At 41.6% G+C, this 27,401-nt stretch overlaps 1 protein-coding gene across 1 annotated transcript in view; it reads left to right on the top strand.

Annotated features, from left to right (window-relative positions):
• ttc17 (tetratricopeptide repeat domain 17) overlaps positions 1–27,401 on the top strand; it is an 82,217-nt gene that overhangs the window by 12,684 nt on the left and 42,132 nt on the right. The window contains exons 7-13 of the mRNA XM_060911908.1: positions 8,316–8,463; positions 8,574–8,713; positions 14,756–14,916; positions 15,120–15,232; positions 19,437–19,583; positions 19,671–19,786; positions 21,999–22,152. Of these exons, the coding sequence (XP_060767891.1) occupies positions 8,316–8,463; positions 8,574–8,713; positions 14,756–14,916; positions 15,120–15,232; positions 19,437–19,583; positions 19,671–19,786; positions 21,999–22,152 (979 nt within the window). The remainder of the gene's footprint in view (positions 1–8,315; positions 8,464–8,573; positions 8,714–14,755; positions 14,917–15,119; positions 15,233–19,436; positions 19,584–19,670; positions 19,787–21,998; positions 22,153–27,401) is intronic.

Below are 27,401 nucleotides of genomic sequence, written 5' to 3' on the forward strand. Positions count from 1 at the left end.
GCAATGTTTTACCGACAGAAACGAGGCTTTGAAAGGCGAATAAGAGTTTGGAGCTGTGGGAAAAGAGTACAAAATGAATGCCAGTTCTTCAAAGTGTGTATTGTGTAATAAGCCTACAGGACGCTGCAGTTCATCAGCTCTTTCTTTCTGTGCCATGGCCCTTTTTGCCTTCTCCCTGCTGCCACAATTCAACAGTCCGCTTCACTATTTAGTCCCACATTTAGTTGACATTTTTACTATTGCTACTACTCACCAAGCTCAAGAATTCTTGTACGCCGTACAGTTTTGTGTAGAATAGCATGGTTCACCACTGGTGCACAGGCTGGTTTAAACTATAAGAGTTTAAACCAGGCTGTGCACCAGTGGTGAACCATTACTATTAGAGCTGGGACTTGAGCTCAGCCAAAATTTAGCCAGACACACACACAAAAAAAAAAAACAGGGCAAAGGGATTAGCAGCAGGCTGCCAGGTCGCTCCATTGTGTGTAGTTGTGGATGTTGATTTTAAAAGTAACTAAGTAAATTATGCAGGGAAATGAATACTTAAGTATGAGTGAAAAATACTGTGGCGAAGAAGAGTCTGGAGACAGAAATCTTAGTTTCTCGGTCGTTAGCCTGTGCTACTTGCTCTCGATAGCACCATTTTATTAACATTCATTAATGCTACTGATGAACGCTACACCGGCCGGAAGGTGACTTCACTGCTGCACTAACTAAGCTCGCATTGGCCTTCGAGAAGGCCTAGGGTTATACATTTTTGGTTCTTCCCATTATAAATCAAAATCTGATTGGTTAATTCATCTGTCACTTCCTACATAAACATACACTGTCATGGCCTTCTGTCCCGGCAATGAAGTCCTAACCAATGAGTGAGCCAGCTTGAAACTCTTCTCAGCCTAGAGACAACAAACAAACAAAAAAAAGTCATTGGATAACTCGATTTTAATGTTTTCAGGACAGCAACCCTTTCATTTCTGAAGCAAATTTGATAGAAAATGAGGCTGAATTACAACCCCGATTCCAGTAATCCATATTATATCAAGAACCACTGAACTAAGTAAAGAGAAACAACAGCCATCATTATTTTAAGACAGGAAGTGTGTATACATACTATGTGTTTATTTATATATACAACCCCGATTCCAAAAAAGTTGGGACAAAGTACAAATTGTAAATAAAAACGGAATGCAATGATGTGGAAGGTTTCAAAATTCCATATTTTATTCAGAATAGAACATAGATGACATATCAAATGTTTAAACTGAGAAAATGTATCATTTAAAGAGAAAAATTAGGTGATTTTAAATTTCATGACAACAACACATCTCAAAAAAGTTGGGACAAGGCCATGTTTACCACTGTGAGACATCCCCTTTTCTCTTTACAACAGTCTGTAAACGTCTGGGGACTGAGGAGACAAGTTGCTCAAGTTTAGGGAGAGGAATGTTAACCCATTCTTGTCTAATGTAGGATTCTAGTTGCTCAGCTGTCTTAGGTCTTTTTTGTCATATCTTCCGTTTTATGATGCGCCAAATGTTTTCTATGGGTGAAAGATCTGGACTGCAGGCTGGCCAGTTCAGTACCCGGACCCTTCTTCTACGCAGCCATGATGCTGTAATTGATGCAGTATGTGGTTTGGCATTGTCATGTTGGAAAATGCAAGGTCTTCCCTGAAAGAGACGTCGTCTGGATGGGAGCATATGTTGCTCTAGAACCTGGATATACCTTTCAGCATTGATGGTGTCTTTCCAGATGTGTAAGCTGCCCATGCCACACGCACTAATGCAACCCCATACCATCAGAGATGCAGGCTTCTGAACTGAGCGCTGATAACAACTTGGGTCGTCCTTCTCCTCTTTAGTCCGAATGACACGGCGTCCCTGATTTCCATAAAGAACTTCAAATTTTGATTCGTCTGACCACAGAACAGTTTTCCACTTTGCCACAGTCCATTTTAAATGAGCCTTGGCCCAGAGAAGATGTCTGCGCTTCTGGATCATGTTTAGATACGGCTTCTTCTTTGAACTATAGAGTTTTAGCTGGCAACGGCGGATGGCACGGTGAATTGTGTTCACAGATAATGTTCTCTGGAAATATTCCTGAGCCCATTTTGTGATTTCCAATACAGAAGCATGCCTGTATGTGATGCAGTGCCGTCTAAGGGCCCGAAGATCACGGGCACCCAGTATGGTTTTCCGGCCTTGACCCTTACGCACAGAGATTCTTCCAGATTCTCTGAATCTTTTGATGATATTATGCACTGTAGATGATGATATGTTCAAACTCTTTGCAATTTTACACTGTCGAACTCCTTTCTGATATTGCTCCACTGTTTGTCGGCGCAGAATTAGGGGGATTGGTGATCCTCTTCCCATCTTTACTTCTGAGAGCCGCTGCCACTCCAAGATGCTCTTTTTATACCCAGTCATGTTAATGACCTATTGCCAATTGACCTAATGAGTTGCAATTTGGTCCTCCAGCTGTTCCTTTTTTTATACCTTTAACTTTTCCAGCCTCTTATTGCCCCTGTCCCAACTTTTTTGAGATGTGTTGCTGTCATGAAATTTCAAATGAGCCAATATTTGGCATGAAATTTCAAAATGTCTCACTTTCGACATTTGATATTCCATTTTTATTTACAATTTGTACTTTGTCCCAACTTTTTTGGAATCGGGGTTGTAGAAGAGAATAATTATTATGAAATTATGACAGAATTAAAGAAATTTAATATAGCATTTGTAATTTAACTTTTTATTTGGTTTTCATTTATAGAAAAACATGTAATGACAAACAGTAACATAGAACAGACAGCATGGCAGTATCTACATATACTGTAGTGGCATGTCCCTTTTAACTCTAGCACCAGACCAAAAGAGAGAAAATATATATATATATATATATATATATATACACATACATACATACACATACACCCACATGTACATACATAAATGATAAATAAATTTAGCACCCATAGTAACATCTCTATGTCTACAACCTCCCCACAATACCATAGGCAAAGAAATAGTCCCATGACTTCTTAAGGTTCTCATTTTCATTATTGACTCTTGATAACATAACTTCATATGATACTATCTCTGACATAAGCTGTAACCATTGTCTAAATTCTGGAGGGGATGTACTTTTCCACACCCTCAAAATCAATCTTGTAGCTGTCACAGCCCCCACTTTTATCACTGTAAGGTCATATTTTGATGCTTGTGGCAGCTCTGTATGGTCCCCTAAAAGGCACAATCTAGGAGATTTCGGTATTGTCATACTCATCGCTTTCTCCATATGTTCTATGACTTTTTCCCAAAATGGCTTAACCAACTTACATTCCCAAAGTGCATGTACAAATGTTCCCATTTCTGTATGGCATTTCCAACATAAATTATTGGCCAAAATACCCATTCTGTGTAGTTTAGAAGGTGTGAAGTAAAACCTGTGTATTAATTTATATTGAATAAACTTTCCCCTGGCCTCCCGTATACCTTTTCTTGTGTTTGCCAAGATTTTTGACCATTCCTCCTCACTAAATTCACATTGCAAGTCTTTTTCCCACACTAGTTTTAAATTATTACACAGATCTCTCGATTGCCCAATAAAGAATTTGTAGAATCCTGATGCTCTGTGTGCTGCGCATGGTAAGTCCAGAAAGTCCATGATTGGGTTTTTCTCCAGATTGAATTTACCTTTAGTAATGCAGTCTCTGATTTGTAAATATTTCCAAAAGTTTCCCTTGCATTCCAACTGAAATTTTTGCAACAACTCTGAGAAAGGTATGAAATGTCCATCTAAGTACAAGTCACTTATTTTATGAATCCCTTTTTTGAGCCATTGTTCCCAATAAATAGTCTTTTTTCCAATCCGTATTTCGGTGTTGTGCCATGGAGAGGCATAGGGTTGTCTTAAGTGTGGTACTTTGTACATCCTGTGTATTTCTCTCCAAACTGTTTGGGAATGAGCCATTACTGGGTTACAGGGACAGGTACCCCCATCAGTCCTTGACCTATGTGAGAGAGTGTCCACAAATGTAAATGGAGCAACCAGCTCCTGCTCCATTTTTATGCAGCTTTTTCCTGTGTTCGCTCCTCTCCAGTGCTCACTCAGCATGGCCATTTCAAAAGCCAGATTGTATAACCTTACATTGGGGAGGCCTAAGCCCCCTACATCTCTAGATGACCACATTTTCTTGATGTTGATTCTGGGCCTTTTCTTATCCCAAAGAAATGTTTTTACAATGTTATCAAATGTCTTAAACAGTATTGGTGGTATATCTAAAGGTAACATCATGGAAACATAATTGAATTGTGGGGCAACAACCATTTTTATCACACTCACTTTCCCCCAAAGAGTAAGCTTTAATTTCCTCCACTTTTCTAAATTTGTTTTTATCTTCTGTAGGAGTGGTTCTATATTTAAGAGCACTATTTCCTCCAAGTTTGGAGTTAAATGAATCCCAAGGTATTTCATGCCTGTAGGCACCCATTTGAAATTAAACACAGTAATATCATTTGAGTGACATGTTCTTGATATTGGCATGCCTTCAGATTTATGCCAGTTTATTTTATATCCTGATAATTTTGAGTAAGAGTTAATGCATTCAAGTAGCACTGGTAAAGAGTCAGCCGGCTCTGCTATTACTGCCAAGATGTCGTCTGCATACATAAATAATTTGTGCTCTCTGCCACCTGCATGTGCTCCCTTAATTCTTTCTTCTGCTCTAATTGCCAGAGCCAATGGCTCTAAAGCTAAAGTGAATAAGAGGGGTGATAGGGAGCAGCCCTGTCTCGTTCCCCTTGATAGGCCAAAAAAAGTTAGATATCACCCCATTTGTAAGAACAGCCGCTCTTGGATTTGAGTAGAGCACTTTAACCCAGTGGCAAAAACCAGGCCCAAATTCAAATTTAGAGAGAGCTGCCATAAGGAAGCCCCATTCTACCCGGTCAAACGCCTTCTCGGCGTCTAGTGAGAGGGCTGTAACCGGTGTAAGATTGGTGCGATTCATATGTACAAGATGCATGAGTCTTCGCATATTATCCATTGACGATCTATGCTTGATGAAGCCTACTTGGTCACCATATATGACATTAGGTAACACCCGTTCCAATCTTGATGCTAGAGTCTTAGTCAATATCTTAAGATCAACCCCAAGTAGACTCACAGGTCTAAAGTTAGTTGGTTGTGATGCATCTTTATCTTTCTTTGGGATAAGAGTGATTAGGGCATCATTGAATGTGCTGGGCAGAGAGCCCCTCTCAAATGCTTCCAGGTAAACCTTATGTAAAATAGGGGCCAGGATATCAACATATTTTTTATAATATTCAATTGGGAAGCCGTCCAATCCAGGCGACTTCCCATTTTTCATTGACTGTATGGTTGCTCTTAATTCGTCCTCTGTTAGAGGGGCATCCAGCATTGTTCTTTGCTCCTCAGAAATGTTAGGCATCTGAAGGCTTGAGAAAAACTTTTCTACTTCCTCTGTGCTAGGAGTGCACTCAGATGTATATAATTCTTTGTAAAATTCTTCAAATACCTTATTAATTTCTATTGAGGAGGTCACTGCTCCATTTGCTCTCTTAATCATTGGGATATTGTTAGAAATGTGCTGGTGTTTTAATTGCCTGGCTAACAGTCTACCGCCCTTTTCCCCTCCTTCATAAAAAGTAGATTTCAGTCTAAATAAAGCATATTCTGCTTTTTTATTAAATATTTCATGTAACTGATATTTACAGTTACAGATGGTGTGATATATCTCCTCTGTATTATGAATTGCCAATTCTTTTTCCAGATTACATATTTCCTTTTCCAATTTTGTCACTCTCATTGCACTTTCTTTTTTAAGTTTAGAGGAATGGGCTATGATTTTCCCTCGGATGTATGCTTTTGATGCCTCCCATACAGATGATATTTGTGATGTAGATCCAATGTTGGTTTTAAAGAATAATTTAAGTTCCTCTGATAGTGTGTTGCTAAATACCTCATCCTGCAATATGCTAGTGTTTAGCCTCCATCTGCCTTTTCTACCTCTGTCCGTCTGTAAATCTATGTGTAGCTCTACTGTAGCGTGGTCACTAAGAGCAATTGCTCCTATCTTACAGTCCACAACTGAGTCTATGAGAGTGTTTGATATTAGGAAGAAATCTATCCTGGAATGTGACTTATGACAGTGAGAGTAGAATGTATATTCTCTCTCACGAGGATTCACCAACCTCCAAACATCCACCAGACTCAGATCCTCTGTTAACATATATATTGCTGCTCTATCCCTTGGTGTGTGTTTACCCTTGAATCTGCTCTTATCAATCATCCCATCCATCACTTGGTTAAAATCTCCTGCTAGAATGACCTGCCCTTCCATATCTCCAATCAATGTATTTACCTCATGGAAAAAATCAGGATCCCCTTTATTAGGGGCGTATATATTACATAATATTGTCTTAACTCCGTTAACTAAGGCTTCAATACAAATTATTCTACCTTCTTGATCCTTTTTTTCCTTTATCATGACAAAGCTTAATCTCTTATTTATAAGAATCATCACTCCATTTCGTTTGCTAGAGTAAGAGCTGTGATAAACTCTTCCCACCCAATCCCTTTGAAATTTTACCGCTTCTTCCTCTGTGATGTGAGATTCTTGAATAAATGCGACATCTGTGCCCTTGGATTTTAGATAGGTTAATATTTTCCTCCTCTTAATCTGGTTGCCACATCCATTTATGTTCCATGATATTACGTTAATGTATCTGTTATCCACCATTATAACTGCGCATATGTAACTTCAGCTGTAGGTCGCCCTTCATAGATTTAACTAAGTAAACAAAAAAATGGGACATTAACCAATGCCTTGCTTCTTCTATACCATGCTGTCTTGATGCAATAATCAAACATGAACATGCACAACGAAAGAAACCTCCCCTAGTCAGAGCAACATCGAACATCCTGGCTCTGCGTACCGTAGCCCCTCCCCACCCTGTATAAGAATTCCCCTTAACTATTTTACTCGGTCCGCGAGGCGCGTTGCTATCAACAACACCACTGCAGTCACCCCAGACAAACCAATCATAAAAGAAATACCTTATGCTACTTTCATTTTCACACACGCTTCAAAAGTCACTTGCAGTACTCGTGGTCATCTATTCGTTTCTCTGAATGAATTCATCTGCTTCCTTCCACTCTTTGAACATTTTCTTTTGCCCCTTCCAAGTAAAGATGAGAGTAGCGGGATACGCCAATCGGTGTTTCACGTTCAGCTCCTGTAGTCGCCTTTTCACCAGTGCAAACTCCTTCCTTTTCTCTGCCAGTTCCCTTGTCAGATCCTCGAAAAAAGATAGCTTGCAACCGTCCCATTCGATTCCCCGTTTCTCCTTCGACACCTGTAGTACTTTATCTCGAGCAGAAGAACGTAGGAAGCGTATCAAAATGGTCCTTGGTGGTTTGTCCGGATCAGGCATGGGGGCCATCGAGCGGTGTGCCCGTTCAATCTCAAATTCCTGGCCTGTTAGCCCCAGTCCATCGGACAAGATTCTTTCTACGTATTGCATTACTTTGCCTTTTTGCTCTTTATTTTCTTTCAGTCCCACCAACCTGACATTGTTTCTCCTGCTACGATTTTCGAGGTCTTCCACTCGCATCCACAGTGTCTGTATTCGTTTATCGTGTTTCTCTACGTCTTCTTCCATTTTCACGTTTGTGTCCTCTATGTCCGATATCCGTTGCTCGGCATCTCCAAGCCTACTTTGTATACTATCCACGGCGTCCTTCAGCTCTTTAGTAGTCTCTTTGATGGCCGTTACATCCGCTGCTACCACCTTAAGTGTTGCGTTCATCTTTCGTATCTCTTCCATGACTTTATCACCTGTTCCTTCAGGTCTGTCGCTGTCGGCCATGTTGCTTCTAAGTGCGGGCTTGCTTCTCTTGTTTGCGCTTTGGAAAAAGTTTGCTTTGGTCGACATTTCACTACTCAGTCTTCACTTTAATGACCTATTTTGAAATATACTCCCATCTAACTATGAAAGCAGGCTATATTGAAAATATGAGCGTGTGTTAAGTTCAATTAAATGATGGTCTGTCAAGAGCTCTCTCAGCGTGCTGCCATCTTTCTCGGCGCTCCCACGTGACTCTGTCTAATATAGCATTTGAAATGCCGATATGTTTGGGCTTTCTCTGAAGGCTTAGAAGGGCCTGATGGTTCCCCTCTGCTGCACACAGCACACTGTTTTTGCCCTTCTGTAATACACCGGTGTAGTCATGCCCTTCAGCATGTGATTTAAATTTGCATAATGTACATTTCTTTCTTTTTTTTTTTTTAGGCAGCACAAGGATGTAGCCCTTGTCAACTTGGCAAATATCCTCCACCGAGCTCACTTCTCAGCAGATGCCGCCATCTTGGCTCATGCTGCCCTGGACCACACGACTGATCTGTTTACCAGTCACTACACACTTGGCAACATCTATGCTGTGAGTGCCAAATACCTCAGCAAGAGTAATAATTTTTTTTTTCCCTCAGTAAACACTGTGATTTTACTATTTTATGAACATATTTTTCATTCTCTCCTTGACCCTATCAGATGTTGGGGGAGTATAATCACTCAGTGCTCTGCTACGAGCAGGCTCTGCAGGCTCAGCTGGGCTTTGAGCAGGCTCTGAGGAGGAAGCACGCCGTCCTGTGTCAGCAGAAGCTCGAGCAGCGGCTCGAGGCTCAGCACCGGTGAGACACAGGGAGGGGGAAAGGGATGCTCTATCACAGGAGTTCTCTGGGGAGCTCTTGCAGTCGAAAGCCATTTCCACAGACCCTCAGTGTAAATGTATTTAGGAAGTGATGTATCCATATAAAAAGACAACGGTAATAACTGAAGAATAACGAGAACACATGTTGTAGATAGAACCTGAGAGTACCTCTGTGAATTTGGCACCCCTCCTCCCTAAAAGCAATTGAACAATTTTTTTTTGTTGTTGTTGATCTGTACCATGACATCACTGTTTGGTTTTAGAGATGTAACATAGTTCAGTGTGGGTCGATGGTTAAGAGTGATGTCACAGCGCATTAAAGTGCATATCCTGGACCAATTTAGTGTTTTTTTTTTTTTTAATATGAAAATATGTCCCTTTACACACTCATCCAGAAGGGTAATTTTGCACAAGACCATCTGTCTACAGCAGAAAAAAATAAAATAACAAAACGCATCTGGAAAAACCCCAAGGGAGTCTGGAGCCAGATTGATCCAGATTCGTGACGTCACGTGCGGAACCGCCAGCAGGCTGAGAGACAAACACAGGAACACCTAATTTAGAGTATAGTCTTTCTTATTTCTTACCCCGGCAACAGTCAACTTGTGAATTGCCGATTTTCTTGGTCTTTTTCTCGGCTCTGCTTGGTCCTCGGCTTCGAAGGCCTCAGTGGATGCGACACTTCGTCTTCTGTCAGGGGAGACGAACACGGCTGGCTCCTTTGGTGACGCTGACACAGATGGAGACGGTGTTGCTTTGGGCATTTTAACAGATGGAACTGCGCCTTTTTTCACATCAAGTTGCTTCTTGAAGCCCATTTCCCGCTGCAAATAGTTCTCAAAGTCGTCGGGTTTTATGAAGTGAGCCCCGCATATGATGCTGTGGTCTGTTGCATGTTGCCAGTTTTTCCGGGTGCCTCGCCCGAAGCGCTCCCATTTCTCTCTCGTTGTCCGGTCTTTTGGGAAACGACGAGTACTAATCCCATCATGAGTATTGGTGTTGCTACACCCTCCTACGATACATCTGTTAACCGTTTTAATAATTACGTGATAACGTTGAAGAAATTTGCAGAAAACCACCAGGTCGTATTCTCATAAACAAACCAGCGCTGACGTAGGATTCAGAGCAGTGGCGGCTGGTCGTCTTTCAAACAGGGGAGGCTGGTCGGTTACGATATTTCCAGATTTTAAAAGAAAAAACATCAGTTTTGCCCATACTCTTGCCTCTGATCTGGCTGATTGTTGGCAGCGTCACAAACTGTGAAATAACAGGTTCTTTTGGCCCATTAGCCTACTGTCCAATATACATGATGGTGGTGTTGGGGGGGTATATTTTAACATTTTATATTTTAAAATTGTGGCATGTTGTTTAAAAATTGATCATTATTGAAAGCAGCTCTTTGTCAGGAACCTCAGCAGTAGAGCTGGGTGCCACACATTTCATTCAATGACACTTTCCCTATATTTTACTTATTTTGATTGAGAAATGTTTTATTGACAATTTTGATAACCCTTCACTTTTAATCCAGGTCTGTAGTGTGAAATGTTCTCGGCTGTGTTTTTGTTTAAAAATGTTTTCCAAATTGTAGCTGTGTTTAATTCATATCCAGAAAAATATATATTCCAATATAATATACTCAGCATAAACATTTTAAATAGATTCTATATTTTTGGTCCATCCATGACATATTACTAAAGTAGCCTATTTACTGTTGTTGATGTGGGTCACTTGCTATTAGCCAATTCACTTTCTCATACCAGGAGAGCTGAAAGGAACGAGTATTATTCCCTACCTTTTTCACCATGTCAATTTGAGGCGTTGGTCTACCCTGCTCTTTAATTTTAATTTTTTCCTCGAAAGGAAGACTGGCAAATGGCTTCGCCAAAATTAAATCAGCAATGCTTGGCATCCGTGCGCAGCTTTCTTGCTAGCTGACTAGCCCCCTCAAGTTCAAGTTCAGTCACTCAAATAAACGAAGTTTCTGGAACTAAGATAGCAAACTTGACAACACTATATTTACACTTTATTTACAATGAAAATATATACAAACTAAAAAAGCTGGTAGAAACCGTATGTAATGAATGAAATCGAAATGTAAGCTGATCTCTTACAATACACCACAGCACTCGCGAATCTGCATGGGACTGAACTGATGTTGCCAGATAGTGCTGACGTTATCCAGCCCAAAATATGTTCAAAACCCGCCAAAATGCACTTAAAACCGCTCAATCGAGCGGGAAACCCCCCAATCTGGCAACACTGTACCGCTGCCTGTCTATAGTTGAAACGAGCTGTCAATCAAAGAAAATATCCGGCCGCTTTCACCAATCACCAGTCTCCTCGCGGAAACTGCCATGTCCCTCCCATGTGAGGCTGGGAGTCCGTGGGCGGGCATTTTCGGAGTATTTGTCCAATAACCGTCTTGCATTTTGAGATTGAAAAGCGCAGAGCTCCCAAATGCCGTTGAAGTCCATTGAGGCTGGGAGTCCGTGAGACTCCGTGGGCGGGCATTTTCGCAGTATTTGTCCAATAATCGTCTTGCATTTTGAGATTGACAAGCACAAGCTCCCAATCCACTGAGGCTGGGCTGCATCGCGCTGTCATGAGGGGGAAAAACTCATGCACACATTAGGCGAACTGGGGAAAGTTATAACGGAATGATTTCGCACTGTAGTGGGTTGAGCACACGTATTTCTATGATTCTGGATCTGAAATAGCAATGTTATAAGGTCGGCTATAACATAAGCCTAGCGCAATTCATCCTACACGATGTTCGTCATTTTTAGAGGAGGCTGAGCCTCCCTCGTTGTCTTGGAGCAATCGCCCGTGATTCAGAGGGAGGAGTCCCGCACGCGACGTCACGAAAATCAATGTTTGCCAGGAAATCCAAATGCCAAGTTTTTTCAGAGGCGGACCAATTCGCTTCAGATGGCTTGATTTCAACTGAATTTTTCTGGTATTGCGCAAGGTAAAAAAATTGCACCAAATGTGACAGATATTTGACCAAAGTTTAATATAAAATAAGAGAATTACATTGATCTTGCTCCTGAATTTACCCGAGATGTGCACTTTAATCTTCATTCAACTCAAAATCGAACCTAATTAGCGTCATTTGTTTGTGCTGTTTCTCCCTGTACCAAACTAGCGTTCCTGTTTGGTTTGTTGAACGTCTCGCATGTTTAATTCACTGTGACGCTTACAATTGCGCTCAGAAGTTTATATACACTCATCGTGGACTTGAATGTCATGGCAGTTTTGGGCTTTCACTGATTTTCTATGAACTGTTCTTTTTCTGTGGCAGAATGATCGTACAACATACATCTTTAACAGATGAAAAAATGAGAATTTGGTGTGCAATTTTTAACTTATTTTGGGTTTTCTGAAATCAATACAGGGTCAAAATTATATATCCAGCACACCTAATATTTGGTTAAAATGTTCCTTAGCAAGTTTCACTTTGACCAGACGCCTTTGGTAGCCATCAATAAACTTCTGGTAGAATTCTGGTTGGATATTCGACCCCTCCTCTTGGCAAAATTAGTAGAGCTCATTTAAATTTGTTGAACCTGATTTTCAAGCACAGTCCACATATTTTCGACAGAGCTGAAGTCAGGACTTTGGGAACGCTGTTCTAAAAGCTTAACATTAGCATGCTTTATCCATTCCACAACCTGCTTTGATGTGTTTGGGGTCATTGACCTGTTGGAACACCCGGTTGTGTCCAAGTTTTAAGCTGATGGTTTGAGGTTATGCTGAAGAATTCTGATGTAGTCCTCCTCCTTCCTTATTCCACCCACTTCACAGTGTTCTTGGAGTTGAATGCTTCACCTTTACTTCTCTAAACCTACCTCTGGTCCATGTGGTCAAACAATTTAATCTTTGTCGTCTCTGACCATAAAACTTTCCTTCCTCTAGGAAGCTTTTTCTTGTGTTCAGCTGCAAACTTTAGTCAAGCTTAAGGGTGTTGATTTCAGAGCAGGGGCTTCTTTCTTGGACCGCAGCCTCTCAGTCCATGGAGATGTGAAACTCGCTTGAATGTAGACACTGGTGTTCCAACAGCTTCCAGTTCATGGCAGGTCTGTGCTTTGGTGGTTCCTGGGTTGTTCCTCGCCATCCGAATCAAGTTCCTCTTGGCTAAGTTTGACAGTTTGGGTCTTCATCCAGACGTTTACTTCCTAATAACTTTTTTTATTTGTCAAACAAACTCTCTATGTTGACACAGAGACTCCACCAACTGGAGTCAATTATGATCACGAACAGGAAGTTAAGAGACCTTAACAAGTTAAGACATTTTGGAACTATGAGCACCAATGAACTAATAATCTAAGTGCATATTTTTGACCCTGAATATATAATTTTGATCCTGTATTGATACTTTTTTCTTCATTAAAATCCCAATATTGCAATGACATGTCATTGATGGTTGTATGTAAACTTCTGGCTGCAATTAAAGCAATTAACTTAGATCGGTATGTAAAATTATAGCATAATTACAACTGGTTTGGGTGAAACAATTAGACAATAATTTGGGCAGTAAATCAACACAAATGGTTGTTGCGTTGTCATAATGTTGTAAGTGCTTGCTTATTTTTGGTTGATGCGGTGCAAGTTCAGGGTCTGGAACTAACAGCCTAATCCGTATCTACTTTGTACATTTTCCACTATGAAATAACCAAATCTTGGGCAGCAATTTTTTGTAGTTTCTGTTTCAAAGTAAATGCCGTTCTGTAACCATGTTTTAGTGGCGGCTATGACAGCCATTCAAGTAGCTAAAATTATTTACATGACCGCTAGTAAAATAATTAAGTTATTCACCGAAGGCGAGGTGAATATTGGTGAATAATAACTGAGATGAAGTTGAGGTTATTATTCACCGATATTCACTGAGCCTGATGTGGATAATTGTTTTAGTATAAATACACAGGTTATTAAAAAAAATCATATTTAAAAAAAAAAATTTCAGTCTTCAAAAGCAGCATGCAAACGTAATGCGAGCAGACTTGTGTCACTTATCTAGGCCAAGTCACGTAAAATACTTTGTTTTGAAACGGATAAAATAAATCACAATTCCACCTTACCTTTGAATGGTTTTAGACCAAACTTCATAATGCTTTTAGGAACGGAATTTTCTTTCATCATTTGTAATTCTTCTTCACTTACAGTGACAAAGAGATTGACCGCCATTTTTCCAGGTCGCTCGAGGTGATTGGTCGAGAAATTCGGACTATTTCTTGATAATCAGCGCACACAATTTCCTATAATCACCTCCGTATTTATACAAATATAAAATAATGTTAATATTGGATGATGATAATGCTCTGAGTTTAAAAATGTATCATGTTACAAGCAATTGCTATAAATTGACATTGCTAATAACATCTTATTTTATCAGCCGTATTTGAATGCTCAGAATTGATGGCTTAAAAACAAATTAATCGTTCAGTGTTCATGACAGTATGTTTTACTGCATCTAGAAACTGATTTGGCTTTGCAATGTAACGATGCTCTTAAAGCCAGAGGAATGTAAAAGCATCATGTTTGAGAGCGTGCGTTATTAGTAAATATCCATATCTAGTTACAAAACAGTTTAGCTGGAAAACTGATGGAAATGATGACCAGATTTTAGAAAGGTTTGCTGGAGAAGCCATGGCCTAAAGGTTAGAAAGGCAGCTTTGGGATCAAAAGGTTGCCGGTTCGATTCCCTGAACCAGCAGGAATGGCTGAAGTGCCCTTGAGCAAGGCACCTCACCCCCAAACTGCTCCCCAGGCTGCCCACTGCTGTGGATATGTCAGGGTCTGGATAAGAGCGTCTGCTAAATGCCTGTAATGTACTGGTTCCTTGAACCAACACTGTAAAGGTATCGGTGGAAAACTGAGTATAAAATCACATATCAATCAAAAGCGATAACACTTTATTAATCCCAAAGGGAAATCAGTGTCACACTCAGTCATTCTTCAGTATTGTGTGTAGGAGCGCTAGTGTGAGTGCTGAGTTATTTTATTTAATTTTTTTATTTTGCAGGTCTCTTCAGCGCACTCTGAATGAGCTAAAAGAGTACCAGAAGCAGCACGATCATTACCTGCGGCAGCAGAGCATGCTGGACAAGCACAAGCTGATCCAAGAGGAACAGATTCTACGCAACATCATCCATGAGACACAGATGGCCAAAGAGGCACAGCTCGGTGAGACAGACTGCCAGTCTGCCGTTGGCTTGGTTCAGATACATACCCACACAAGTGTTTAAATGACTGATGTTATGCAATGGCCTTTGTAAACAGTAAGTAGCTTGGTTATGTAAGTGTGTCGGGTGTATCCTGGTTGGCGCACACCGCTCCTGTTTACTCTAACAAATGAACTGATGATCATTTATTTGTGTTTTCGTAAGGTAACCACCAGATGTGTCATCTAGGTCAGCAGCAGCACAGCCTGTTCTGTCCGTTTGACTTACCTGTCCGTTATCATCGTGGAGATCTGTTTGAGAACATACACTACATCCAGGTTAGACTGAGGAAACCTGTTTTAGATTTATACAGCAGTGCTCAAATATTCACTTAAAATCCTTTAAAAGCAACTTCATGATCAGGTGTTTGGTGTGTAAATAAAGCTCAGCATGTGTAATCAAACCCCTATATCTGTGTAATAGAATTAATTGTCGGATTTCCCATAGGTATGAATGTGAGTTTGAAAGGTTGTTTGTCTCTGTGATAGCCGTGTTGGCTCCAGCTTCATCGCGACCCTGATAGATAATCGGTATAGATAATGAATGAGTGGATGGATGGCCATTTTAATATCAATACCTGTATTTCTGGTGATTTATTCAATTAACTAGTGTCCCAGCAGCACAGAGCATAAGATCATGCACATAGTGGTGTAGAACGTCAGATAACATTTGCAACAAACATCAGAAGCAGGGCTTATCTCGGTGACTTTTGACCATGGCATGGTTGTTGGTGCCTGGGATTTTCTCACACATTTCTCTAGAGCTTACATAGAATGGTGTAAAAACAAAAACATGTCCTGTGAGGATCGATTCTCTGTATCTTGTTGATAAGAGAGGTCAGAGAAGGATGGACAGACTGGTTCAAGGTGACAGGAAAACTACAGTAAATCCAATAACTCTTTACAGCTTTGCTAAGCAAAAACACACATCAGAACGCACAAACGTCAAACCTTGAGATCGATAGGATACAACAGCAGAAGGCCACGTCAGATTCCACTCCTTTTAGCCAAGAACAAGAATGTGAGGCTACAGTGGGAACAGGCTCATGACAGAAGAAGAGATGGAGGGACAGTATCCGTTGTGGTGTCCCCTAATGGGAAGAAGAAGAAAAAGAAGAGGCGGCTCACCCAAACTGTATAGAGGCTTAGCACCGTCACGTGATCCCCATAACAACGGTAACTATGCCACCATGACAGGAGGCAGCTCGTAGTGCTTCATTCAGATGAATTAGTTGTTACTGATCGGTATGTGAAGGTTTTGCTGCGTTTTGAGATGTGCAAATCATTCTAAACGAAACAAAGACGACATTTTTTTTTAATTTACAAAAAGTAATTCATCGGGGGGAAAAACGAGAGAGCTTTCTAAACGTAGAAGGGAAAAGTGGCTCGCAAACATACAAAGTGCAGCGAGGTGCTCATTCTTATACATGAGCTTGAATACTTCGCTGCACTTTGTACGTTTGCAAACCATTTTTCCCTTCTACATTTAGAAAGCTCTCTAGTTTTTTTCCCCCGGATGATGAATTACTTTTGGTAAATAAAAAAAAATCTGATGACTTTTTCGTTCAGAACGATTTGCACATCTAAAAATAAAAAAGTAGCAAAACCTTTCCATACCAATCAGTAACACTTAACTCATCTGTATGAAGCATTACAAGCTGCCTCCTGTCATGACAGCGTAGTTTCCGTTGTTATGGGGGTCACGTGATGGTGTAAAGCCTCTGTAGTTGAAGATCTGGTTTTTTGGATGATTGGTTAATTGCATGAATGAGCGGGCGTACAGGTGTTTCTATTCAAGTACAGAGTGAGTGAATATATCAGCATAGTGTAAAAATAAATGTAAAACTAGTTTTAATTAATAGAGTAGAATAACATTTCAACGTAACTGAAAGCACTTGATGAAAAGGGATAACTGGTGGGGTGTTTTTGGGTTTGACGTTTCACCTTGTCAGAGACTCAGATTGTTGGCGCGCCCGCGTCTAAGACGCACTATTTCGAATAATGAACGCATTGTCGAGAGGGCCAATATGGACGCGAGCATTTTATACCCTATTTGGAATGTTTCGTGGCGTATGACTTGACTTCATGGTCTCAATATCGAAAATCTTGCACAAATATGCAACTTCCAACATAATTATCTGGATATTCAACAGATTTCAGCATCGGATGAATTTGTTTTGACCGCCACCATATTGAATATACGTCGGACCCGTTCATGTATTTACGCCGCCCCGTTTGTAGCGTCCCAAGCGAGTAAAACCTGATCCAAGTCTTTCGCTAGGTGGCGTCTTACGGTCTATGTACGAATATTCGAAAGAGACGAAAACATGGATAAGAAAAAAAAAAAAGAAAAATTCATCTATTTTGTCGTTCTTCGGCATAAAGAGAGTACATTCACCTGAAAAAACTGATACCCCTGATACCCAAGGTAATTAGTCATACTAGATTTACAACAACAACTACTACTGCAACATCAACTACTACAACAGCAACTACTACTACTAACCCTTTTCCACCAAATCAGTTCCAGGGCTGGTTCGGGGCCAGTGCTGGTGCTGGTTCACAACTCGTTCAACTTGCGAGCCAGCTGAGAACCAGTTTGCTTTTCCATAGCTCGGGGTGCTAAGGAAAGCCACGTCATTACGTCGCTGTATACGTCAGTTACGTCGCTACGTTTGCATAAACTTGGCGCGAATATCGAAGCAAAAACACGGAAGAAGCAGCAGCAGCAACAATTATAATAAATGACTTCGCGTTTGTACAGCCGCTGCTTCTCGTCGCTTAAAAATGGCGATCTTTCGCGGTCTTGTTATTGTTGTTGGTCTTAACAGCTCCGCCCCCCTGCTGACGTAAGCGGTTCTTTCCTCTGGCCCAGCAGAGAGTTGGTGCTAGCCTGGAACCAGTTTTTCTGGCCCCAGAGCCAGTTCTTTGTCAGTGGAAACAGAAAACCCGGTTCCAAACTAAGCACTGGCCCCGAACCAACCCTGGAACTGCTTTGATGGAAAAGGGGCATACTACTACTAGTATCAGACATTATTAATTTTCAAACTTCATAGCCTGAATTTGAACCCAAGATTGAAGATTCAGCATCCCATCTGATTCTCTGAAATTAGAAGTAGAGATTAGAGACAAGCAGAATTAGACCGTCACAGCATGCAAAAAACCAAACCCATTCTTGTGCTATAATTTACAAGGAGGAGATAATATAGATGTGATGTATAGCGGCCTGTGGTTGAATTCCAAAATATTGCCACTGATTAAACAATATCTCAATATATTTTGTTGAAGCATTGATTTTTGTCATCTACATTGCTTCATATGGCTTCTAATACAAAAAAAAACAGAATTGAGAAGAAAAAAACAGCCCCTGGGCTGCCCCAGCTGTTCATTGGGCTCGCTTCGCTCACTAGGTTCGCTTCAACTGAAGGATAATCACTGGGCCCCCCCATTGTAGAAATGGGCCCCTGTTTTTTCCCAGGAGGGGCCCTGTGGGCCCCTTGACCTGCAAAACAATCTGAGTCTGTGCCTTGTGGTGCTGTAGAATCATGTCAAACTGATTTTTCATAGCTTTTTTTCAGTTCTTCTATACATTTGTTGGATCACAGGAGTTTGCCCAGACCTTCTTTGAATAGATTCAAGTTCTCTCATGCCCCTTTTCCACCAAATCAGTTCCAGGGCTGGTTCAGAACTCGTTCAACTTGCGAGCCAGCTGAGAACCAGTTTGCTTTTCCATAGCTCGCGGTGCTAAGGGAAGCCACGTCATTACGTCGCTGTATACGTCAGTTACGTCGCTACGTTTGCATAAACCTTGGTGCGAATATCGAAGCAAAAACAACACGGAAGAAGCAGCAGCAGCAACAACAGTAATAATAATAATAATGGATGACTTCGCGTTTGTACAGCTACTGCTTCTCGTCGCTTAAAAATGGCGATCTTTCGCGGTCTTGTTGTTGGTCTTAACAACTCCGCCCCCCCGCTGACGTAAGCGGTTCTTTCCTCTGGCCCAGCAGAGAGTTGGTGCTAGCCTGGAACCGGTTTTTCTGGCCCCAGAGCCAGTTCTTTGTCAGTGGAAACAGAAAACCCGGTTCCAAACTAAGCACTGGCCCCGAACCAGCCCTGGAACTGCTTTGGTGGAAAAGGGGCAACATAAGGCCTTTGGGTAGTGCTGCTTAAAGAGTGGAAACATACACCAAATTATGCTGAGTGAAGTTGAAGTAAATACAAAGCAGTACGTCTGGGTCGAGGTTTCCATGCTTAGCCACTCCAGTAATCTGTTGAAATTTCTTGATAATGTAGATAATTTGATTATGCCATGGTAGGTCTGAGCTGACTCAGACACCTAGCTTTACTTTAGCTCCTACACCAGACAATGATCAAGACTTTAGTTTCTGCGTCTTAGTATTTTATATAACCGGAACCAAACCTGTCAAATGAACTGCATAAAGCATTTTGAACGTGTCTGTGTTTGTGTGTACATGCGCAGTTTGGTGAGGAGGTGTCTGTAGCCAGCAGCGTGGCTCTGGTGTCAGAGCTGAGTGTGAACGAGAGTCGAAGCCCACAGCCATACTCCACCGTGTCTGGAGGAGACGTACCAGCAGCACACTGGGACAAGCAGTCCTCCTCTAACGCTGTAAGAGTTTGTCTCCTGCTTTTTGCGCAAACGTATCTGAATACACAATTATGGTGTTCAAATCTAAAGTCTTTCCATGTTGAATAGGAAACCCATAACATGCTGTGGCCGAGAAGTTCAGACTGTGCTCAGAGTTTTCCCTCCGTTCCCTCTGCGAACCTACTGCCCACCTTCTTCCTCCCCCCTGAGAGTCATGGCATCAGGTGAGACAGACCGATGCACTCATCCTCAAATTACAGCCTTGGTCAGGTTTCAATAGACCTGTATTATTGCCCAAACCTCAGCCCAGTGTAAGTACCAAAATGACAGCTTTCAACCACTTAGTGTATTAGGGTGTTTTCACACCTGGTCCCCTTTAAAGGAACCAGACTCAGTCCTCTTTTAAGTGGACCAAAAAGTGGACCAACAGAAAAAGAACTCAGTTCTTTTTGTGTTCACACTGTGAATTTATTACAAAGAGGACTGGGTTCTCTTTCTGGTCCAGTTAAGCTTTGATGGGGCCTCAGTCCTCTTTCTGTTCACACTAGGTCCTCTAGAGCCCTCAGACCCCCAGTGCACGGAATTCTGGGTAATTTTCTCTTGAATCAAAATGTCTGTTGGGGGCGTCGTGGCTCAGGTGGTTAAGGCGCCATACCATGAATGCGGGCGACCCGGGTTCGATTCCGGCCCGAGGTCATTTCCCGATCCCTTCCCGTCTCTCTCTCTCCCGCTCATTTCCTGTCTCTACACTGTCCTATCCAATAAAGGTGCAAAAAAGCCCCCCAAAAAAAATATCTTTAAAATGTCTGCTGCCATGCTTGCCCTGCTGTATTCTTTGATCAAAATAGTGCGGATTAAGGAAAATAAATTTATTTTTATATATATGTGTGTGTGTGTGTGTATATATATATATATATATATATATATATGTGTATATGTATGTGTGTGTATATATATATATATATATATATATATATATATATATATATATATATACACACACACACACACACACACACACACACACACACACACACACACATATATATATATATATATATATATATATATATATATATATATATATATATATATATATATAGTTATATTATTATGGCCGACTCATCAGTCAGTAAGTTCAGAGAACTGTAAAGCGGCTGTGGTAAGTTCCAAAAGGAAGTTGAGTTTCCCTGCTACAGTCACGTGACCAACTACGGCAAACGAAGAAGGTTAAACTACAGTGAAAAAGGCGAAGTGAACCCGGTGCGCTTTTTGTTCACAATGCGCAGATTAGGCGAACCGTACCGTTGATTTTTAGCGAACCGTACTGAGACCACCTCCTGAGGTGGTCTCAGTTCAGTTCGCTTTAAAGGGGTCTGGGTACGGTTGGAGTGTTCACATATGCGCAAAAAATGCTGAGTCATCGATCTGAGTTTGGTTAGATGGCTGAAAGGGACCAAGTGTGAAAACACCCTTAAATAAATGCTTTTTATTTAGATTAGATTAGATAGAACTTTATTGATCCCTTTGGGTGGGTTCCCACAGGGAAATTAAAATTCCAGTAGCATCATTACAGGATAAACAGAGAATAGAAATAGAGAAAAACTCATCTCATCTCATTATCTCTAGCCGCTTTATCCTTCTACAGGGTCGCAGGCAAGCTGGAGCCTATCCCAGCTGACTACGGGCGAAAGGCGGGGTACACCCTGGACAAGTCGCCAGGTCATCACAGGGCTGACACATAGACACAGACAACCATTCACATTCACACCTACGGTCAATTTAGAGTCACCAGTTAACCTAACCTGCATGTCTTTGGACTGTGGGGGAAACCGGAGCACCCGGAGGAAACCCACGCGGACACGGGGAGAAGAGAAAAACTTCTAGATAAATTAAATTAGGTATTTGCATATACAAATATAAAAAAAGAATAAGATATGGGGAAGAGGAAGGGGGAGGAGGAAAAACAAAAGTCTAACAGAAGACGTATTGTACATTATATTGCACGTTGTCCAGTATTGCTTTTTGTCAGGCTAGGCTACTGCTCCTTCCCATCCTCTGTCCTCCTGTTACACCCCCCCCCCGAGAGGAGTTGTACAGTCTGATGGCGTGAGGGATAAAGGAGTTTTTAAGTCTGTTAGTCCTGCACTTGGGAAGGAGCATTCTGTCACTGAACAGGCTCCTCTGGTTGCTGATGACGGTGTGCAGAGGGTGACTGGCATTTAATACACTAACCTGATGTGTATAGCACTAAACCAATTCTGATGCAGGACAAGAATAGACTATAATATCACTTTCATTCTGTATTCCTTGTGTGTGCCTTGACCTGCAACATTTCTCCATGTTAGCATTTCTATTTTTAAGATTGAGAATTTTACATTCTGAAACATGAACCAAGAAGCTCATTCTCATGCTTTCTGCATCTGTTCCGTCCAGGGGAAAGAGTAGCCTGTATGTGAACAGGAGTCCCCCAGTCTCTGTCGAAACCCCGGACTGCAGTTTAAAAGGTCAACTTTTGCCTGGTGACCCTCTGACCTCTGTAGCCTGGGCCTTGGAAGGGAAACAGCTGCCGGACCAGCACGCCACTCAGGTTTGATCGGTCTTCCTTTTTTATTTACAAGCGGAAAAAAAACCCTACTGAGCAGCGATAAAATATCAGTAATATTTGGATGGCTAAGTTCATCCAGCTCGAGAAAACCAGGGTTGAGCCTTGTGAGTGGTGTAGCAGCTTGATTAGCTTTAACATCATGGCACCATTCATTTCCACACTGAACAAAACCATGCCACGAAACACAATACCAACCCATGTAAGATACAAGCTCCATTTGGATATCTGTAACAAAATATTTGCATGTCTCCTGCTAACTCTGAACGCTTATGAATTTACACAGGACAGGCAAATTTTGACGGCTTTGTTTTCCCCCTTACAAGCAGCATGATGTGGGATATGTAAATATAAAGCGAGTCTTTATAGCAAAACACGATGATACTATTTCTCCTGATTGCGTTTTCCATTCTGATTGGATCCCGTGAAAGACATTATGGAGTAGAAATTATATTACATAGCAGGTTTTTTGAAGAATTTTTAAAGATCTGCTTAAAAAATTGCAGAGATGTTTATCCAGAAATGACAAATACAGTAGTTGGACCAACCGTAAGTAACAAATCATTGATATGACTTTCAGTTTGTCTCTTGAGGGTATACACTGTCCAACTTTTCTGACATAAGGCAAAATATAACTAAATTATGTACACTCAAAATGTATGCGCGCACCCCCAGAGTGCCGCAAGAGAAAATCGTGAGCTTGAGTTCCAGTGGAGCAAAATTGGCCATGCTTTCGGTTTAGCAAGGATAGCATTATTATCCTGCCAATCACAGCGACGCGAGCCAATCATGGACATCTCTGAGCTCGTGTATGCGGACGAGGGTTGATGGTGCTTTCCTCCAAATGTGTTGTTTGAAAAAGATGCAGTTGTCTTCCTTCACATGTCCTGGAGGAAGGGCGCACGAGCCTTCATACTTCCTGTTTAGTAGCTGTTTTATACGGAAAAGCTGGCTAGCTTTATGCTGAAGTTAAACCCTGGAAAATATGAACTATGGGACTGTTAAATATAGTTGAATTGGGAGTAAAGGTTTAGGGAGGCAACTGTCAACCCATGCCATAGGATTTGTTTAAGGAATTCATTGGAGCTAATTTTTTTTTTTTCTCATAATTTTCATACTTAAAGGAATCCTCCAGTGGATTTATTCTCAAACTTTTTATTTTAAGTCAAAGTATGCGCAGGTTTCAAACAACAAATGTTCATTTTCAGAGACCAAATAGTGTTCGAGGAAAAATTTATTTTCTTTAGAATACCAGATGGGCTTCCAGCGGTGAAGTATGCGATGACGTCATGTAGTGGTCACTTGGAGCAACTCAGCTGTTTATATTCTCTGTGTACATCGTAGTTTTACAAGTATTTTACCGAATTTATCAGTTTTTATCCCCTGCTGGCCGAAGGGGGATTACGTCATGGCGATGTTCATCCGTCTGTCTGTCCGTCCGTTTGTCCCGGGAAGGGTACTCACCTTCTGAAATCAACTCCTCTCACAATTTTTGGAGGAATTTCACAAAACTTGACAGGATTCTTTGTTGTATGTCGGTAATACGCATGTTGTAATTTCGTTCAGTTCAGTCGCGTTTTGCCAGAGCTATGGCCTTGTAGCATAGATATAGTTGCCAGCGGGGGGGGATCTTGTGCTCATTGTATGCCTCATTGTGTCGCATATAAATGCCACAATGATGCTAAAAAGAAAGCACAAGCTGGAACTAGACCGTGTTTCTGCAGAGAAAATGCAAAGTGTGCTTGTTCAGCTGTAGAAACTGAATCAGACTTCACGCTGCAAAATCTTTTTTTTTTCACATGAGCTACAGAAAGTGTGTGTAGTTTTAGCATCGTGAGCACTGATGCGCTACACAATGAGGCATACTTATTTAAAAACTGATAAATTTGCTAAAATACTTGTAAAACTAGCAAAACTATGATGTAAACAGCTGAGTTGCTCCAAGCGACCGCTACCTAACGTCATCACATGCGTCACTACCGCAGGAAGCCCGTCCGGTATTTTAAAGAAAATAAATTTTTCTCGAGCACTATTTGGTCTCCGAAAATGAAAGTTTGATTTTTGAAATCTGCGACTACTTTTACTTAAAATAAGTTTGAGAATAACACCGGTTCCGTTCATAATTTTTATGGACAGAATTTCTAGGCGCAACCAGGGGCCGGAAGGAATCCTGTTTGGGAACCACAGGATTTCATCTCTGCTTTTTGCGGATGATGATGTCCTGTTGGCTTCTTCAAACCAGGACCTTCAGCATGCACTGGGGCGGTTTGCAGTCGAGTGTGAAGCGGCTGGGATGAGAATCAGCACCTCCAAGTCCGAGGCCATGGTTCTCAACCGGAAAAGGGTGGCTTGCCCTCTCCAGGTTGGTGGAGAAGTCCTGCCTCAAGTGGAGGAATTTAAGTATCTCGGGATCTTGTTCACGAGTGAGGGAAGGATGGAGTGTGAGATCGACAGGCGGATCGGCGCAGCCTCCGCAGTGATGCGGTCGCTTTACCCGTCCGTTGTGGTGAAGAAGGAGCTGAGCCAAAAGGCGAAGCTCTCAATTTACCGGTCGATCTATGTTCCGACTCTCACCTATGGTCATGAGCTTTGGGTAATGACCGAAAGAACAAGATCGCGGATACAAGCGGCCGAAATGAGTTTCCTTCGCAGGGTGGCTGGGCGCTCCCTTAGGGTGAGAAGCACAGTCACTCGGGAGGAGCTCGGAGTAGAGCCGCTGCTCCTCCACATCGAGAGGAATCAGCTGAGGTGGCTCGGGCATCTTTTTCGGATGCCTCCTGGACGCCTCCCTGGGGAGGTGTTCCAGGCATGTCCCCCCTGGAGGAGGCCCCGGGGAAGACCCAGGACACGCTGGAGGGACTGTGTCTCTCGGCTGGCCTGGGAACGCCTCGGTGTTCTTCCCGAGGAGCTGGCCGAGGTGTCTGGGGAAAGGGAAGTTTGGGCTTCCATGCTTAGACTGCTGCCTCCACGACCCGGTCCCGGATAAAGTGGAAGAAGACGAGACGAGAAGTTTGAGAATAAATCCGCTCGAGGATCCCTCTAATTTGCATAGTTATGATGATAATTCACACCGAAATATGCATTGGAAATTAAGCTTTTGCGTTGAACGATACTGTACTTTTAAGGCAGGGTTAAGTTTGTTAACGCTTCAGGTAAGTCGGAAAGGATTTTTCTGATGAGTGGAGGTATAAAAACTGATTACAGAGCCCCCACGGGTTTTTGAAATCCTTGAAAGTTTGTGAATTTGAGGGGGGGAAAAAAAAATCAAGAACGTTTTTGAAAATATACCTAAATAGACATGGGGCCTTGAAAGTTTTTGAATTTATACAGTTAGGTCCATAAATATTTGGACAGAGACAACATTTTTCTAATTTTGGTTCTGTACATTACCACAATGAATTGTGAACAAAACAATTCAGATGCAGTTGAAGTTCAGACTTCCAGCTTTAATTCAGTGGGTTGAACAAAATGATTGCATAAAAATGTGAGGAACTAAAGCATTTTTTTAAACACAATCCCTTCATTTCAGGGGCTCAAAAGTAATTGGACAAATTAAATAATTGTAAATAAAATGTTCATTTCTAATACTTGGTTGAAAACCCTTTGTTGGCAATGACTGCCTGAAGTCTTGAACTCATGGACGTCACCAGACGCTGTGTTTCCTCCTTTTTAATGCTCTGCCAGGCCTTTACTGCAGCGGTTTTCAGTTGCTGTTTGTTTGTGGGCCTTTCTGTCTGAAGTTTAGTCTTTAACAAGTGAAATGCATGCTCAATTGGGTTGAGATCAGGTGACTGACTTGGCCATTCAAGAATATTCCACTTCTTTGCTTTAATAAACTCCTGGGTTGCTTTGGCTTTATGTTTTGGGTCATTGTCCATCTGTATTATGAAACGCTGACCAATCAGTTTGGCTGCATTTGAGCACACAGTACGTCTCCGAATACCTCAGAATTCATCCGGCTGCTTCTGTCCTGTGTCACATCATCAATAAACACTAGTGACCCAGTGCCACTGGCAGCCATGCATGCCCAAGCCATCACACTGCCTCCGCCGTGTTTTACAGATGATGTGGTATGCTTTGGATCATGAGCTGTACCACACCTTTGCCATACTTTTTTCTTTCCATCATTCTGGTCGAGGTTGATCTTGGTTTCATCTGTCCAAAGAATGTTCTTCCAGAACTGTGCTGACTTTTTTACATGTTTTTTAGCAAAGTCCAATCTAGCCTTTTTATTCTTGAGGCTTATGAGTGGTTTGCACCGTGCAGTGAACCCTCTGTATTTACTTTCATGCAGTCTTCTCTTTGTGGTAGATTTGGATATTGATACGCCTACTTCCTGGAGAGTGTTGTTCACTTGGTTGGCTGTTGTGAAGGGGTTTCTCTTCACCATGGAAATTATTCTGCGATCATCCACCACTGTTGTCTGTGGGCGTCCAGGTCTTTTTGCATTGATGAGTTCACCAGTGCTTTCTTTCTTTCTCAGGATGTACCAAACTGTAGATTTTGCCACTCCTAATATTGTAGCAATTTCTCGGATGGGTTTTTTCTGTTTTTGCAGCTTAAGGATGGCTTGTTTCACCTGCATGGAGAGCTCCTTTGACCGCATGTTTTCTTCACAGCAAAATCTTCCAAATGCAAGCACCACACCTCAAATCAACTCAAATGACATAACGAAGGAATTGCCCACACCTGCCCATGAAATAGCCTTTGAGTCAATTGTCCAATTACTTTTGGTCCCTTTAAAAACAGGGTGGCACATGTTAAGGGGCTGAAACTCCTAAACCCTTCATCCAATTTTAACGTGGATACCCTCAAATGAAAGCTGAAAGTCTGGACTTTATGTCCATGTCCATTATATAACTATAACCTGAATATGTTTCAGTAAACAGGTAAAAAAAAAAAAAAAAGAAAATTTGTCGGTGTCCAAATATATATGGACCTAACTGTATATTTTGTGCAAAAATAGAAATTGAAGACCCTTAGACAACACTGCATCAAGTACCGTCATTCATCATTAGCTGATATAACTTGATGGCTCAGGATTAATTTTGGCAAACTTTTGTAAAGCACTACAGTATAGAGTTACATCAACAAACTTTGCTTAACGTTAGCTTTCTTGTCGCTGTTTAACCTGCATCATTCGACTTCAGTCACTCATGCACGCACGTGACGGAGACCGTCGCACTTTCTTGAGGCAGGTGGTGTTTATTTGTCTATTCATTTGGCCGTGGCCA

The sequence above is a fragment of the Neoarius graeffei genome, chromosome 27, assembly GCF_027579695.1.
Source record: "Neoarius graeffei isolate fNeoGra1 chromosome 27, fNeoGra1.pri, whole genome shotgun sequence".
NCBI lineage: Eukaryota > Metazoa > Chordata > Actinopteri > Siluriformes > Ariidae > Neoarius > Neoarius graeffei.